Source organism: Lontra canadensis, unplaced genomic scaffold, assembly GCF_010015895.1.
Source record: "Lontra canadensis isolate GAN:19392208 unplaced genomic scaffold, GSC_riverotter_1.0 scaffold132, whole genome shotgun sequence".
Classification (NCBI taxonomy): domain Eukaryota; kingdom Metazoa; phylum Chordata; class Mammalia; order Carnivora; family Mustelidae; genus Lontra; species Lontra canadensis.
Genome location: NW_022631126.1, coordinates 1,652,354 through 1,666,944, shown reverse-complemented (window position 1 = coordinate 1,666,944; position 14,591 = coordinate 1,652,354). Strand labels below are relative to the sequence as shown.

Genomic DNA, 14,591 nt, shown 5'->3' with positions numbered 1-14,591 from the left:
GACCTCTGACCACAAGGCCAGTACAGAGCAATGGGGGGGAGGGGTAAAGGTGCAGGGATGGGGGCAGGGTGATAGGGGTTGGGGTGGAGCGGAGACGGGACGGGCTTTCTGAGGTAAGAGGGAGAGAAAAGAGCAAGAACAAGAGTCTCATAACCCTGGGACTGAGGCCAGCTGCACACACAGCTCCCAAGGATTTCAGAGCCATGGGCCCCACAAGGTGCTTTTCTTTCACTGGTTTTGAAGGGGCTTTGTAGACAGAGACAAGAAGGAACTGGGGCTTGGAGAGCCACAGGGCCCCATGGGGTAGTGTATCCCCCCACCCACCCCACTCATGGCCTTTGTCCATACTATCTGGATTAAAAGTCAACCTGGACACTGAATTTGGACAGGCTCTGAATCAAGGGTGTGAGTCTCCCAAGCATTCAAAGAATTGTGTGAGGGGCACCTGGGTGGCTTAGTCATTGGGCATCTGCCTTAGACTCAAGTCATGATCCCAGGGTCCTGGGACTGAGCCCCACATCGGGCTCCCTGCTCAGTGGGAGGCCTGCTTCTCCCTCTCCCACTCCCCCTGCTTGTGTTCCTTCTCTCACTGTCTCTGTTAAATAAATAAATAAAATCTTAAAAAAAAAAAAAGAATTGTGACCTCAGAAGCATGTGAAGGAAAAGCCAAGGCACATGGGGCCTCCAGAAAGGGGAGAGGCTGGTCCACACAAGCGAGCGGGCCCTCCCCACTCTGCTCTTCTCCTCAGGCCCCAGGGACTGGCAGGGCCTCTGTCTCCTAGCTCCAGCAACCCCCTTCCCTGGCAAACAACAGAAAGTTCCCTTAACTCAGACTCTTTATTGTACTCAAGTAAAAAGTGCCCAGACAGAGACAAGAAGTGGGCAGAGGGTTAGGGGGCGCCGAGGATCAGGTCTCCAGCATGTCTGTCCAGTGTTCCTGTGGAGACAGGAGGACTGGTCAAAGGCAGCCTCGGATATGGGGTGGGGTAGGGAGGCTGGGGCCAAAGTCACCTCTCACCTCTTCTAATTCCAAGTCCTCCTCTTCCTCCTCGGTGCCCACCTGGCACAGCCAGATCAGGTCTCCCCACAGCAGTGAGTTCTTACAGCTACCAAGGAGTGCAGTTGGTAGGACACAGAGTCAGACTCACAAGCCTCCTGCAGGCTAGGTCCTTGGGGGCCGAGATAAGGACTCAGCTGCCCCGGGGCCTGGACTTGGACAAACTGGCGCCATCTTCCCAGAACTCAACCAGGCTGGGGCGGGGGTGCTGGGACTCACCCAGGGCACTGGCCCTCCAGAGGCAGAAGCTCCTCTGGCTCCTCTCGCAAGAACTCCTCTGCTAGGCAGATCATGTGGGCTCTGAGGCAGCAGCCAGGGTGGGGGCAGCACAGGGGGCCCTCCTCTTCCTGTTGGGGCGGGGTGGGGGGGGTAGGCAAGTTAAGAGAGAAAACCAGAAGGAATGATGTAGCTAACGCTCAGAATTTCTATGGAAATAAATTTGGAAAGACACCGTTCCAGAAGCTTCACGTTAAACAACGCTACAAGTCACACACTACTATTATTTGCATTTTATAGATGAAACTGAGGCACGGAGAGGTTACAATACTTACCCACAGGGACTAAGCTAGCCAGTTTCCCTGAGCATTAGCAGTGATTACAGAAACGGCATAGGCCACTGTAGCCAGACTTCTAGTTCTTACAGGCTAAGTGATCTCAGGGAGGTCCCTTCAGCTCTGAATGGCAAGTACTCAATTTACATTTCCTGAGAGCTCAGAAGTCAGACCCATCATCTCAGTTCATTTGTTAAATATGTACTGGCCACCTGCTATTTGCCAGACCCTTTTCTTGTTTTTCCTTTCAAAAATTTTATTTATTTGACAGAGTGGGACAATGAGGAAACACAAGCAGGCGGGATCCCAGGACCCCAGGATCATGACCTGAGGTGAAGGCAGACCCTTAACGACTGAGCCACCCAGGCGCCCTGCCAGACCCTTTTCTACAGCAATGAACAAGAACTGCCTTGTATTGGGGCAGGGGAGAAACTGACAATAAGATAAATAAAACGCCTACTACGTTAGACAGTAAGTTTTTAGGCTCTAAGAAAAAAAAAAGGCAGAGGAGTGTACAAGAAAGAACTGCAGTTTTACATGGGAGCGCCAAGGAAGACCTCGTGGGGAAGGAAAAAGTGGCACTTCATAAAGACTGAAATGAAGGTCTAGGGAAGAACCTTCCAGTCAAAGGCTAAAGGGCAAAAGGCCTTGAGCAGAAAGGTACAGGTTTCCAGGAACGGCAGGAAGTACTATCGTCCCCGTTTTAGTGATGAGGGCAAAAGGTGTCTGAGAGGCTGCCCCGTCCTTCAATAAACAGCTGGATCCCGAGTTGCTCGAACCCTGGTCTCCCCGCGTGAAGACCAGGTGGAGCGGCTCACCTGGAAGGAGCGCGCGCACAGGGCGCAGAAGGCCGCGGCGTCCTGGTGGGGCTCCGACTCCAGGTCCGCTAAGGGACCGGAGCTGCTCCTCGGGGCGGAGGCCCGGGGCGGCGGAGGCCCGAAGGCCAGCGGCATGTGCGGCGGCGGCGGCGGGCACAGCTCACGTCGGAAGTCGGCGCGCAGCCAGCGCACGGTGAGCGGCAGGCGCGCCCAGGGCGGTGCGCGCAGCATGTGCGCCAGCACACGCAGGTGGAAAGCGAAGGCCGCCTCGCTGCGCAGGCGCGGACCCACGTGCGTCAGGCGGCGCGAGGCGTGCGGGTGCTGCCAGGCCCACTCGAACTGCGGGCGGGGAGTTGGGGCTTCAGGGCCTCCCGGGTTAGAACCCAAGCCCCGGCCCGTCTTCCCACCGCCCCCGTCTCACTTCTTACCCGAAGGGCGGCCACGGCGGAAGGAAAGCCGTGCACGAGAAGCACCATCTCCCTGGAGACGGGAACGAGGACGCGGCCCGTGAGCGTACGCCCCAACCGGCGTCAGGCCGAATCCCCTCACCATGGTTCACCCCAGTCCCACCCACCCGAGAGTGGAATTCTCACGCCTGGCTTCAAACCTAGTACGCGAGGCTCCGCCCCCTTCGTGGAGGTACGTCCCTTCGCACCTGCCAACCTCAGGCCCCGCCTCCAGCAAAGGTACTTAACTGGCCGCCTCAGTTCCTCTCCCTTGCAGGGTCTGATTCCAACCCCCGCCTTGCTCTTCAGCCCGCTGTCACCCGCCCAAGCCTAGAACAGTGCTTCCTACCCAATCCCTTCCTTAGTCCTACGGCTGAGTTTCATAGGGCCCCGCCTTCGCCTATGGGGGGCCACGCTCCTCCCCTATGATAAGCCCGCCCTCATCGACAGAACCCCGCCCCCCCGGCCCTGTTATCAGCCACCATAGGGCTCTGCCCACTATCCTGGCCCCGCCCCTCTCGGCAGGCCTCTCCTCCCTGAAGCCCTTCTCCAGACAGAAATCCGCTTCCTCTTACCAGGGCCCGCGACCGCTGGTCCGCCAGGCCCCGCCTTTTTTGCGGCCCCCGTTGTGCTGCTGGACCCGACGAGCAGGGTTGACGGTGAAGCCCACGTAGACGCGGCCCCGGTGCCGAGGGTTCAGGCAGTAGAGCAGGTAGACGCCGAAGAAGCGGCCGGGCCTCGCCGTGTCCCCCGCAGGGCCCATCGGGACTTGTGGGTTGATTGCTGTGGCCTGTGACCTCAGGGAGGGCTGAGTTGCCAGGGCCGCAAGATGCTTGTCTCGGAAAAAGCGTCTGGGGGCGATCCCGAGGTACCCTAGAGACCGCAGCAATGTAGGTTCGCTCACCCTCCTGGCTGGAGTAGGGTGTCCAAACCGGCTCACAGAACCCAGGCTGCGGTGCAGGCGGCGGACACCTATTAGCGCCCGAATCCGGCCTTGTGCAGACTCTGGCCCGCTGATGGTAAGCGCGGAAGCCCAGGACTGTTGGAAAGTGGGGCTTGCGTGAGGGCGGAAGTGCTAGGTTTACGGACTCCTTAGTAAGGGCGGAAGTATTGGCCTCAGCGGAAGTGGCGTCGGTAAGGGCGGAAGCAGTGTGGCTGGGGTCGGAGCTGGGGTTCCATCCCGGCTGGGCTATCGCCCCTTCTGGGCTGCCGCGATGGAACTCAGCGCCGAATACCTCCGGGAGAAGCTGCAGCGGGACCTGGAGGCGGAGCATGTGGTGAGTTGAGCGGCCTGGATTCGTCCAGCGAGGGGAAAAGCGCCCCTGAGGGGCGGGTTTCACACTCTCCCACCGTTCTGCCTCATAGGAAGTCGAGGACACGACTCCCAACCGTTGCGCGTCCAGCTTCCGAGTCCTGGTGGTGTCGGCCAAGTTCGAGGGGAAGCCACTGCTCCAGAGACACCGGTGAGACCTCGGGAATACCTCGCTCAGCGCGATCTCAGCGCCGGGACCCCAACCCTGGCCTCTCCCCTAAATCTAACTCCCTCGCCCCCGCCAGTACGGTCCTGCACCGTGAACCACAGCCCCAAGGATCCCGCCTTCGTGACCCCTTTATGGAGACTTAGGCCTCTGCCTCTTTGGTTCCCAAGTCCCGGGGACACAATTTGGGGGACACCTCCAGTCTCCTGGATCACCCGGCCTTCGGAGGCCGTGACTCAGGCCCTGGCCTTCCATTTCCTAACCCCATTTCTCCCCCAGGCTGGTGAACACGTGCCTAGCTGAAGAGCTTCCGCACATTCATGCCTTTGAGCAGAAAACCCTAACCCCAGAGCAGTGGGCCCGCGAGCAGCAGAAATAAGAGACCAAGGCCTGCACAGCCATTAAATTATGAATCAGGGCCAGCTTCTGTGTCAGTGTGTTGTGTGTGGGAGGGTGGAGGGATGCTGAGCTCCAGTCTAGAGCCTGGTTTCTCCCTGCTCTATCACTCTCCATCATCTTTACCTTGAACAAATCCTTCACACACAGGCCTCTGTGTCCCCACTTGTAAAATGAAAGTTCTGTCCTTAAAGTCTCTCCCAGGGCAGGCAGCACCGGCCTTCTCTGTAATCCTTGGTAGAGCCCTAGGGACAGTGCCGCTGTTCCTTGGCCATTACCAGGGGGTCCCGCCCTCTGTCAGTTTTCAAGATGCACAGATGGAAAAGTACTCGGGATTTCAGGGCACTGGCCAATTTATCAAACTTCCCCCACTCCCCAGTGTCACCCTAATGTCAGAGGCATAATGGAGGATCCCATGCTTCCCTGCAGGTTACCCAGCCCCTCATGGTCTCAGGGGATGTGGTACCCCAGTGGGGACACCACAACTTCTGGAATGCTGCTGTTTCCTGCTCTGCTGCAGAAAATACAATGACCCTTTAGCCCAGGGCTTTGAGTAGCCACAGTTGCCCCTGGGGAGACCATGAGAGTTTCAGGGAATGGAGCTGGGGGCAGGACATAGGGATAGGGTTAAAGCAGGAAAATGAGGCCACCTAGGCCATAAAATCGGGGCACATGATACCCTTGTAGCAGTCTTAAATACAGGTGCTTGGATTGGTAAGGTCTGGCACAGATGGGTTCCGTGGGACCCCGGAGGGGCCAGAGCTCTTTGGGAGTGAGGGATTACAGTCTTGAACCATCCCCACTCTGTTCCCCTTTTCAGGACTAGTTTCTTGGCCCCAAATAACAATCCCACTTCCTACCTCCCTCTTGTTCCTAACAGGGAGAAGGGGCTAGTAAAGCTTGAAGTCATGGTGATGACGGGTTAACCCTTCTCCATTCCTAAGAGGCTTTCCTGAACTTTCCTTGGTCCCTTGGACCAGGGGGAGAGCTACTGACCGAGTGTACTCATGTACGACTTCCCTAGGAGGCCGCGTCACCACTGCTGTGCGGGAGAGGCTCAGGGAAGGAATGTCACTTTAAGAGGCGCACGTTCCATCCACTGCGTTCACAGAGCTGTGATGCTGTCCCTCCCGATTTTATAGAGCACCTGAGGCCTGGAGAGAAGTGACTGGCCCAGGGTCACATGGCTTGCAAAGAGATTGAGACTCAGATGGGCCAACAGGGACATCCATGCAGCTGTCTCTCTACACAGGTGGTTCTCCCCCATGTCCTGAAGGGGAGTCGGGGGGTGAATGAGGCACTTAGTCCTTGCTGTGGTCCCTCTGTGGTATGAGGGGAGCTCTGCCGCTGTGGCTGGGACCCCCATCTAACCCCCAACTTGATAGGGCCATACTGCAGGGAAGACTGGGAACTGGAAGAGGGGGACGGCTCATGACTCAAGGTCTGCCTCCCAGGGGTCCCCCTCCTGCTCTGTGCCTCCCAAGTCCTCACCTGCAAACCAGGGTTTGGTTCTAAGCTTTGACCTCACAAAAGATCCCCTGATTTTGCTCCCTTGGGCTTGCATTTGAAACGCATCCTGTAAGTGCCATCTTAAGTGTCACATGAGTTCAGTCTCCCCACCACCGACAGTGACCCGTATAGTCCGCATGCAGCCTGTCATGGTTGACCAGGAAAGGCAAATTCTGAGTTATTATGTGAATTCTTGAGGCCCCAGGCAAGGGCCTTGTGTAGCCCAGATCCTGCCAGCTCTCAACCCACCCAAGCAAGGAGCGGCTGCCACCCACTGTGGCCTGTTCCCTTGCAGCCTCCGGTGCTCGGAGGCATCCCCCCCCTGCTCCCGCCATGGGCCAGTCTCATCAAGGCAACCGAGGGACCGCAGGTCGGTTCAGCAGACCCAGCATCCAGGTGACCAGCGGAGTCAGAGATACCAGAAAATAAAGCCATTTTATTATTATTTTTTTATCTGCCATTGTGGCCTGAGGAGAAGGGTGCGAATGGAGGGAGGGCGGGGATGCCGTGGCCCGGCTGAGGCCATCGGGTCCGCTACTTGGCCTGGACCGTCTCCTCCAGCCTATCCAAGCGCTGCTGTAGCTCCTGCACTGTGGCCTGGAGCTTCCTCATCTCCTCCTCCAGCCGGGCTACGGTGTCCTGGGGTATGTCGTGCTGCATCAGTCCCAGCTCTGTCTCAGGCTCCCCCTCACCCAGCCATTCCCCCTCCGCCCTCCCAAGAGCTCTGGGGCCGGCCTGTCTCTCCGCAGCTGCCTGGACAGCTGCAGGCCAAGAACGTGAAATCTGTTCTCTGAGGTCTGAGAACTACCCGCTCTTGGCCCCCAGAGGGTCAGTCTCCTTCTACTGGGACAATGACCCCATCAGTAGCAGTCCCTGCCCGACGTGTCATCCCATCCCGACTCCCAGATTCGCATCTGCTTCTCACCGAGCTGGGGGTCCCACTGGCCTCTGGAGCTGTCTTCCTGCGCCCAGTGTCCAGGCCCCGGTTGACCCTCAGCTCCCGGCTCTTTGGAGGCACGTAGCCGTCCTTGAGGGAAATGAGGAGGGGTCCGGCATCCCGGCCACCCAGCCATTCCTCAGCCGTGAGGGCAGCATCGGGCCCTGCGGTGGGTGGGTAAAGGTCCTCCTGGAACAGGTCCGACTGTGGGCAAGGCCAAGGCTGGTTAAGAGAGTGCTTGGGCCACACCACCACCCTGCAACCGTGTGAGGTCAGTGCCCGGCCCAGCCCAGGAAGGGACATGGGAGCGTCACCTTTCTAGGCACTGTCATGGCGATGGGCTCACACCTCCGCTCGTGCAGCTTGTAGAATCTGTGGAAATAAGGAGGTGAGCAGCGACCACCGCAAGGCTGGGCTGGAACCAAAGGTCCCCATAGGGTCTGAACAGCCCAGGGTGCGTGCTCAGGTCAGGGTCGGGGTCAGTCACCTGGCGATCTCACACTTGTTCACCTCCAGGCCACGTTTGGGCATGTAACCCATGCCCCGCTGGGACTCCTTGGAACTGAACATGGAGAGATAGTGCAGGAACGGGGCCTCGGAAGTGATCTCGAAGTACCGGATAGAGCTGTCCCCCTGCAGGAGGTGGGTGCGAAGGCAGGGATCAACACCGTGGAGTCCTCTCGCCTGGCCTTTCCAAGTCCCGCCCCATCCCCCCACCTCCTGCCCATGAGCCCCTGCCTGACGGGGACACCTTGCCACAGAGGTAGACTATGTTGGTGTCAGGGTCGAAGAAGGGCAGCAGGACGCCGCTGCTGGTGTCCAGTTCCTGCAGGGACAGTGGCTCCTCCAGGTGCTTCTGCAGAGATGGGCGGTAGGGTGGAGAAGGGGAGACAGGGAACAATGAGCTGGGCCAAGTCAGGCCTGGAAGGAGCCCTGGGCAGGGACTCGGGGTGGGCCCTCGCAGAACAACTAGTGGAGACCCCATCCCACAGAGGGTAAACTGAGGCCCGTGTCTCTGTATGATCAGGCAAGTGGCAGGGTAGGGACTAAGCCTCCGGCCGAGCCTGATCGCCGCTCCCCCACCCAGCGCTCACCGTGTCCCACAGCGCCACCTGCCGCTCACTCATGCGGCTGAAGCCCGTGGTCAGGATCTTTCCATCGGATACGAAGACTGCGCGCACAGGCCGGGTCCCCTCATGGGGACGGTCCTTCTCCTGCAGGAAAAGGCAGGTGGTCAGTCAGGTGCCCACACACACATCCTAAGCACCAGACTCCAGCTGAGGGCGAGAGAGGGCAGCATCTGGGGACCTGGCTGATGGCGTAGGAGGGTGAAGGTCCTAGGGTCAAGGGTCCCAACTCAGGGCAACTCACAGCAACAACAGTGCCTTTGCGCGGCTCGATGATGCGCACGCGCTTGTCCCGGCAGGAGGTGCAAATGAGGGCGCCGTCTCGGCTCCAGTCCACGCTGTAGATCGTGTCCGGGTGCACGTCGGAGCCAAGCGTCAGCACGGCTGCCCCAGTGCCCACGTCCCACACCAGGATCACGTTGTCACAACCTGGGTGATCACATCCCCAGTGTTGGAAAGCCATGAGCCTCCCTCCCTTGCTGTCAGGCAACCGGCCTGCCCCTCTCCTCCCCGCCAGGCACCTGCACTGAGCAGCACATTCTGGGCCGTGGGGTGCCAGACCACGATGCCCACGCGCTTGGTGTGGCCCTCCAGGGTGACGACGGGCTCCCGCAGGGGCAGTGTCAGGCCCCCGTCAGGGATCTCCCACACCTGCAGAGAAGAGGCCAGTGAGACGGGGGCTCCAAACGTCAGATCCAGGGCTCAAGCCCCACCCCCACCCCCAGCCCTTGTGTATCCCCCCCACCCACCGCTCACCATGACTGTGCAATCCTCGGAGCCACTGGCAATGACGTTATCATTGTGTGGGCACCAGGCAATGTCCAGCACTGGGGCTGTGTGGCCGCAGACCGTGGGTACGTTCTTGTCCACACGTCCAGTCTAGGGAGTAGAGCAGGGCCTCTGAGGGAGGGACTTCTGCTCTCCGAACCTGATCCAGCCTCCCCATACCCCTTCAGAGAGGCCCAGAGATGAAGGCAGTGGGGTCCCTGGGAGGTTGGAACAGGGCCTAGGGCAGGAGGGTTTGTCCTCTGCCTCAGTCCCAGAGGTGTCTCAGAAGGGCTGGCCACAAGTAATACAGGATGGGGGTGTGGGGCTGGGTACCAGCGGCCACACTGGGCCCTGGTCTCGCCTGACTGTCCGACCCTGGCCAAGGTCCTGACATCTCTGCCGGCTCCTTTCTCACCAGTGCCCTGAGGGCTGGCCCTCCCATCCCAGCTTCCCCGAGGGAGGCTTTCCAGGGGGTGATAGGCCAAGGCCCTGGGCCAGAGAGGTTGTATTAAGGTTAGGGTTCCCCAGGGAAATGAGGGGATGGGGAGGGGTGCTTCCAACAGGATAGGGACCGGGGAAGTCTGTCCTAACTGGCCCCAGGCAGGAGCAGAGGTTTGGAAATGGCCGCTTCCGGGGACAGCCGCTGCTGCACGGTTTCCGGTGTGAAGAACGGGCCCAGCTCTAGCCCCACAACCACTTCCTCTTCTCTTGGCTTCCATCGGCCCTTTTAAGGTAACAACTTAGGGCCCATCTCCCCTTCCTGTCTCACCCCCCAAGAGCACAGGAGTATGCTGCAGGTGGGGGTCAGCAGAGGGGAAGGCAGGGAGAACAAGAGCAGAGGGAAGGCAGGTCTGGGGGAGGGGAAAGGGCCTCTCACATCCTCCCTGGCCCCAGCCGAGGGCCAGAGCTGGCCTGGGTTGGGGTGGGGTTGGGGGGCTCAGACAGGCCCAGACCCAGAGCCCCTCCCACCCTGGGAGCACTACTGGGTCTGCCCTGACCCCATGGAGCCCTCTCTGTGCTCCGGAGGGGACAAGGCCCCGGGTCTGCAGGCCTTGCCGTGTGACCTTTCTGGTGTCACCTGAGCTTCAGTTTCCACGAGACCACTGCACGTAGGAGCTGGAGGAGGCTGAAGGCTCATGTGGCCCAGCTCAGTTTTACAGCTGACAATGCTGCAGCCCAAGAAGGCTTGGTGACAGTCACCCAATTTGGACCCCCGTGGGGCCACTGGAGGACCAGAGGCCCCCTCAAAGGGAAGACCACTGCCCCAAGGGCTCCAAGGGCTCACCTTGCCCAGGGGCAGCACCAGGAAGGCCCCTCCCCCACTGGCCTCGCAGATCAGGGCCACAAACTTGGGGTTGACAGCACAGAAGCCACTGTCCCAGGTGGTCTGTGAGACGCGCACGTCCTCATAGCACTGGTCGGCCTTGGCGGGCTGTCCAAACACGTGGCGGAACTTGCTGGAGCGGACCACCTGCCGGCTCATCCTGGGGGGATGCATGGGTTTGAGGGCTTTTCAGGTTGACTCTGACCTTAGAGTGCCCGCCGTGTCCCCCAGGACACTCCTCAGCTGGTGTTTAAGGTCTCAGTTAACTTCCCCAGCATCAGTTCCCTGGGCTCCCTGCCCCCTTCCCCACAAACTGCCATCCTGTCTCCCTCTTGCTTGCGGTCCTCACTCCTTCCCGCTCCTGGCTAGCCTGCAAGGCCTGCCTTCTCTGCCCATGCCGGGGCCTCGTGTCTGTACCCTCAGCCGCTCTGGCAGAGCCCGGTGTGGGGGAGCACTAATGGCTGATCTGCCAGACTTTGCCCCTCCTCTCCAATGGCTCCCAAGACACCCTCTGGGGGCTTGGGTGGGGATAGCCTGGAGGGTGGGTTCTTTCAGTCACAGCAGCCACACTCCACGCCCCCCACACCCACACAGGGAGCTTCCTGAGGGCCTGGGCAGGGCTGGCCTCCCTCCCCTCCTGGCTCAGGGCTGGGCATCCAGAAGGAAGCAGCATGTGGGCCTGTCCAGGAGGCAGGTCTCTGGGCCCCAGAAACAGGCAGATGGCTTGGGTCCCACTTTCTCCTCCTCACACCTCTGCCTCTCGAGTCTGCCGAAGCAGGTGCCCTTGAGTGCCATCTCCCCCTGCTCGGGAACCATGCATGGGAGGGGAGAGGCGGCACTGACTTCTCAGAGGCCCAGTGAAGATGGTTTCCCCAGCCTGGCTGGGGGGAGAGCCTGGCTGGGGAAGAGCGAGTGAGGTGGGGGAGGATTGCCTCCGGCCCCCCAGGCTCTGGGCCCTCCTCCTGACACCCAAGAGCATCCTCTTCTTGTGCCAGGTAGGGGCCATGCCACCTGCTCAGAGGGCACCCTCCCAGACCCCACCTTCCCAGCTTCAGCCTTTCTCACAGGGCGCCCCGCTGCCCCCACCTGCCCTGTGAGGCTCCAGGAGGCTCCGGGTCCACCTGCCCAGAAAGCAGGCAAGAAGCATGTGTGAAAAGAAGTCCAGGGGCAAGGGGATCAGTCCCAAGTGAGAAACCTGGGCCTGCAGAGAGGGGAGCCCCAAAGCCGAGGTTGGGGGACAGGAAGCCATCGCCCCACCCTGCCTCCTCCCCCCACCGCAGGTACCAGGCTGAGAAACCACGGAAAGGGGAACTTGCTCTTTTCTTGTTTTGCTCTCAACCCCTTCCTGTCTCTCCAAGCTCAGGGCAGCTGCGCGGCTCACCCCACCCTGCCCCCTCCCCCACCCCCACCCCCGACGCCGTTCTGGCGCAAGCCAGCCCCCCCACCCCCAGGCTCCCCCACCTCCATCTTGGCTGCGGTGGTCCCTCACCCCGGCCTGTGCACGGAGCCCTGGGACACGCAGATGGACCCTCCCACGCACACCCCCCCCCCGCGCGAGTCCCCTGCACGCGCGGCGCGGACGGCTCTGTCCCCTCTCCCAGCGGCTCGCTGACAGCCCGTCCGCCCCCACGGCCGGCTTCCGCCGAGCTCACGCCTGCCCCACAGGTGGCCCAGGGCAGCGATGCCCGGTCCCTTGCCCGGGGACCCAGGCTTACCTGCTGCTGAGAGATGGGTGACCCCCCAAATGGAGGAGGGAGCGGAGGAGGAGGAGGAGGAAGGAGCTGGCGGAGCCAGAGACGGCCCGCTGAGGATGCTCTTGTCAAGACAATGAATGAGAAGCGGCGTCTGCCCGCCTCCTTAGGGGTGGCAGCGCCCCTTTGGGCGGAGCTCTTAAAGGGGCTAGCCCTTCTCCGGGCGGAGGCACCGCCCCCCCCCCCCGCCACCCCGCCCAGCCCGCGGCCGCCCCTCCCTCCGCCCTGCTCGGCCGCGCCTGCCAACTCCGAACCCAAGCAGATGCTGCCGGCCAGTCGCTGACAATCTAATCGGCACTTTTGTAATGTCAAAATGCAAAAATACCCTGTTCCTTCTTCCCTCCTTCAGTCTGCCCCCAGCCCACTCACCATCCTGTCCCTGGCATTCACAGAAGCGCCCACCGGGCCCCCACGCCCACCCCCAGCTTAAAGCTGCTCTGCCTCTCGCCCCCCAGCCCCAGATCAGGGCTGGAGAGCGGAGCCCCCGGGTCTCGCACGGCTCCTCCATTTACAAGCGGTGGCCTTGGGAGAGTCACTTTTCCTCTCCCATCTCGTGTCTTCATCCAGGAGCACCTCCCACCCCACCTGCCTCACAGGGAACGAATGAATGACTCCCGCATTATGGAGCCTTCGTCCTGCAGGGGCGGTAGAGGCAGGTTAGCTCTTCCTGACCCTGAAGAGCTCTCAGCCTCCTGAAGGGAGAGGAGTGGAAGGATGGCCCCAAGGATGCTGAGCAGAGGAGGAAGCCAGACTCCATACTCAACAGGGAGGAGGACTCCATTGTCATCCTTGGATTTGGAGATGGCGTCAGGGGCGGCAATGCAGAAGCAAGAGAGGCGGACCCCAGAGTCAGATTCCTTTCCAAGTTGGGCTCCTGGCGGTCACACCACCGACTGACCCTGGGAAGGCTACTTAACCTCCCTCAGCCTCAGTTTCTCTCTCTGTAAGAGTCATACTTATCTCAAGAGGTTATGGGGAAAGCAAATTTTGATGTACCTCGTCTGGAGTGTAGTAAGTGCTTATTGAATATTACTACTGTTACCATTTACCGGGTATTTGGGCTGGACCCGAGAAGGGGAAGGGGGCCAACGGACACCACCAAAGGAGGCCTTGTGGGCTGAGAGGCAGCTAAGCAAAGAAAGGCCCAGTAACCTGATTCTTTGAGGGACTGGTTCACATCCCACTGCCACCGCTGATTGGCTGCATGCTCTTGGCCATGAAGTCTGACCTCTCTGAACCTCAGGTTCGTCATCTGTAAATGGGGGATAAATAAGACCTGTCCTGCCCCCTTCACAAAGTGATAAGGCTCAAATGAGACCATGCGTGTAAAAGCGTCCCGCACAATTCCATCTCAGCCACCTGCGTGCCACGGTGTTCCTCACAGCCCACCGCAGGACCGGACTGGACTGGATGGGGATGGATAGTGCCCCCCGGAAGTGGTAAGAATAACAAGTGGTGTTTACTGCACGCCGACCGGGTGCAGGGCGCTGTGTCAGTTGTGAATATGCCCCACTCCTTTAGTCTGCGCAACACCTCTAGGGGACAGATACCCCCTCCATTGTGCAAAGGAAACAGGCACACACTGCCTTCCATCCCCGAGCGCTTCCTTGCCCAGCAGAGGATGAGTACATTGGCAAGAGACCTGAAAACCATGGCCCAGAAGCAAGAGCTGGACAGCCGTGCAGAGGGCCAAGCAGGGAAGCACAGAGGCTGCTTTCACATCCCAGTGTGGGGTGGGACGGATGGGTACAGGGCAGCCACAGAGGCCAGTGGGAGGCCAGTGGTGAAAGTTATGTTTCGGCTTCTCTGCAAGCTGATGTCTGGAGAACACAAGGCTGAGCGTCCGTTGGGTGGTGAGGGCCCTGCCCCGAGGCTCCTCTTGTGTCTAAGAAGGGGCTGACTGCTCCCGATGAGGGGCGTTGGGACAGGGTACCTGTTGGGTGCTGTTGGCCCAGTGTCTTACCAGACCCTCTCTACTGGTGGTCGCATCTGGATTTTCCTTGGGGGGACCAATCTTCCCTCACTGGCAGTCCCTGAAGTTCAAGAGCAGATCCAAAATAGGCACAGGGCCACAGCTCCCCAGTCAAAGCAATCTTTTCTGCTTGGTTCAGGGACAGGCACTTGACTCAAGGCTATGTAACCGGAAGCTGATTCGTTGGAGCTGCTAGGAAAAAGAGCCCTCTTTCCACTGGGGGTTAGTAAGCTGATAGGCTATAAGGTTGGCACTAGCAGTGACTATTTTGTCACCACATAGGAAAAGTTGGCTGGAATCAGCCCACACAGACAACTGCAGAATCAAGATAGGAAGACTGCCCTATTCTTGACATCCTTTGAGTATCTGGATCAAGCTGTGCCTGAACCCTTTAACCTTCTGCCACTTAAGACATAGGTTCCTTTTTCCACATACACCAATAAGTTTGAGTTGGATT

At 59.8% G+C, this 14,591-nt stretch overlaps 3 protein-coding genes across 4 annotated transcripts; 1 reads left to right on the top strand and 2 right to left on the bottom strand.

The window, feature by feature from the left end:
• Positions 1-643: 643 nt before the first annotated feature.
• Positions 644-3,876, bottom strand: SLX1A (SLX1 homolog A, structure-specific endonuclease subunit). 2 transcript variants are annotated; one of them, XM_032842617.1, is made up of 6 exons: positions 3,448-3,876; positions 2,855-2,906; positions 2,427-2,765; positions 1,277-1,404; positions 1,019-1,106; positions 644-937 (listed from the first exon to the last, which is right to left on the bottom strand). In XM_032842617.1, the coding sequence occupies exons 1-6, from the start codon at positions 3,633-3,635 to the stop codon at positions 908-910; spliced, it is 825 nt and encodes a 274-aa protein (XP_032698508.1). In that variant the 5' UTR covers positions 3,636-3,876; the 3' UTR covers positions 644-907. The 2 variants fall into 2 exon arrangements, with proteins under 2 accessions (XP_032698508.1, XP_032698509.1); XM_032842618.1 differs by lacking the exon at positions 2,427-2,765 and having other exon boundaries at positions 3,448-3,866.
• A 70-nt stretch (positions 3,877-3,946) lies between these two features.
• On the top strand, positions 3,947-4,772 carry BOLA2B (bolA family member 2B). The gene is made up of 3 exons (XM_032842619.1): positions 3,947-4,149; positions 4,238-4,335; positions 4,630-4,772. Exons 1-3 carry the CDS (start codon positions 4,087-4,089, stop codon positions 4,727-4,729), a joined length of 261 nt encoding a protein of 86 aa, XP_032698510.1. The 5' UTR covers positions 3,947-4,086; the 3' UTR covers positions 4,730-4,772.
• Positions 4,773-6,671: 1,899 nt separating this feature from the next.
• On the bottom strand, positions 6,672-12,266 carry CORO1A (coronin 1A). The gene is made up of 11 exons (XM_032842578.1): positions 12,127-12,266; positions 10,373-10,571; positions 9,076-9,198; positions 8,841-8,970; positions 8,564-8,748; positions 8,287-8,406; positions 7,944-8,048; positions 7,680-7,825; positions 7,507-7,564; positions 7,181-7,396; positions 6,672-6,894 (listed from the first exon to the last, which is right to left on the bottom strand). Exons 2-11 carry the CDS (start codon positions 10,568-10,570, stop codon positions 6,790-6,792), a joined length of 1,386 nt encoding a protein of 461 aa, XP_032698469.1. The 5' UTR covers position 10,571; positions 12,127-12,266; the 3' UTR covers positions 6,672-6,789.
• Positions 12,267-14,591: the final 2,325 nt, after the last annotated feature.

Bases quoted from the DNA above. Each gene is read 5' to 3' on its own strand.
- BOLA2B (XM_032842619.1), top strand. From the start codon at position 4,087: ATGGAACTCAGCGCCGAATACCTCCGGGAGAAGCTGCAGCGGGACCTG. The intron at 4,150-4,237 runs GTGAGTTGAGCG...TCTGCCTCATAG, and splicing joins ACCTGGAGGCGGAGCATGTG to GAAGTCGAGGACACGACTCC. The intron at 4,336-4,629 runs GTGAGACCTCGG...TTTCTCCCCCAG, and splicing joins CCACTGCTCCAGAGACACCG to GCTGGTGAACACGTGCCTAG.
- CORO1A (XM_032842578.1), bottom strand. From the start codon at position 10,570: ATGAGCCGGCAGGTGGTCCGCTCCAGCAAGTTCCGCCACGTGTTTGGA. The intron at 8,407-8,563 runs GTGAGTTGCCCT...CTTTTCCTGCAG, and splicing joins GCAAAGGCACTGTTGTTGCT to GAGAAGGACCGTCCCCATGA. The intron at 7,826-7,943 runs GTGTCCCCGTCA...CACCTCCTGCAG, and splicing joins TAGTCTACCTCTGTGGCAAG to GGGGACAGCTCTATCCGGTA.
- SLX1A (XM_032842617.1), bottom strand. From the start codon at position 3,635: ATGGGCCCTGCGGGGGACACGGCGAGGCCCGGCCGCTTCTTCGGCGTC. The intron at 1,405-2,426 runs GTGAGCCGCTCC...CCGCCCCAACAG, and splicing joins TGTGCGCGCGCTCCTTCCAG to GAAGAGGAGGGCCCCCTGTG. The intron at 938-1,018 runs GTGAGAGGTGAC...CTGTCTCCACAG, and splicing joins AGGACTTGGAATTAGAAGAG to GAACACTGGACAGACATGCT.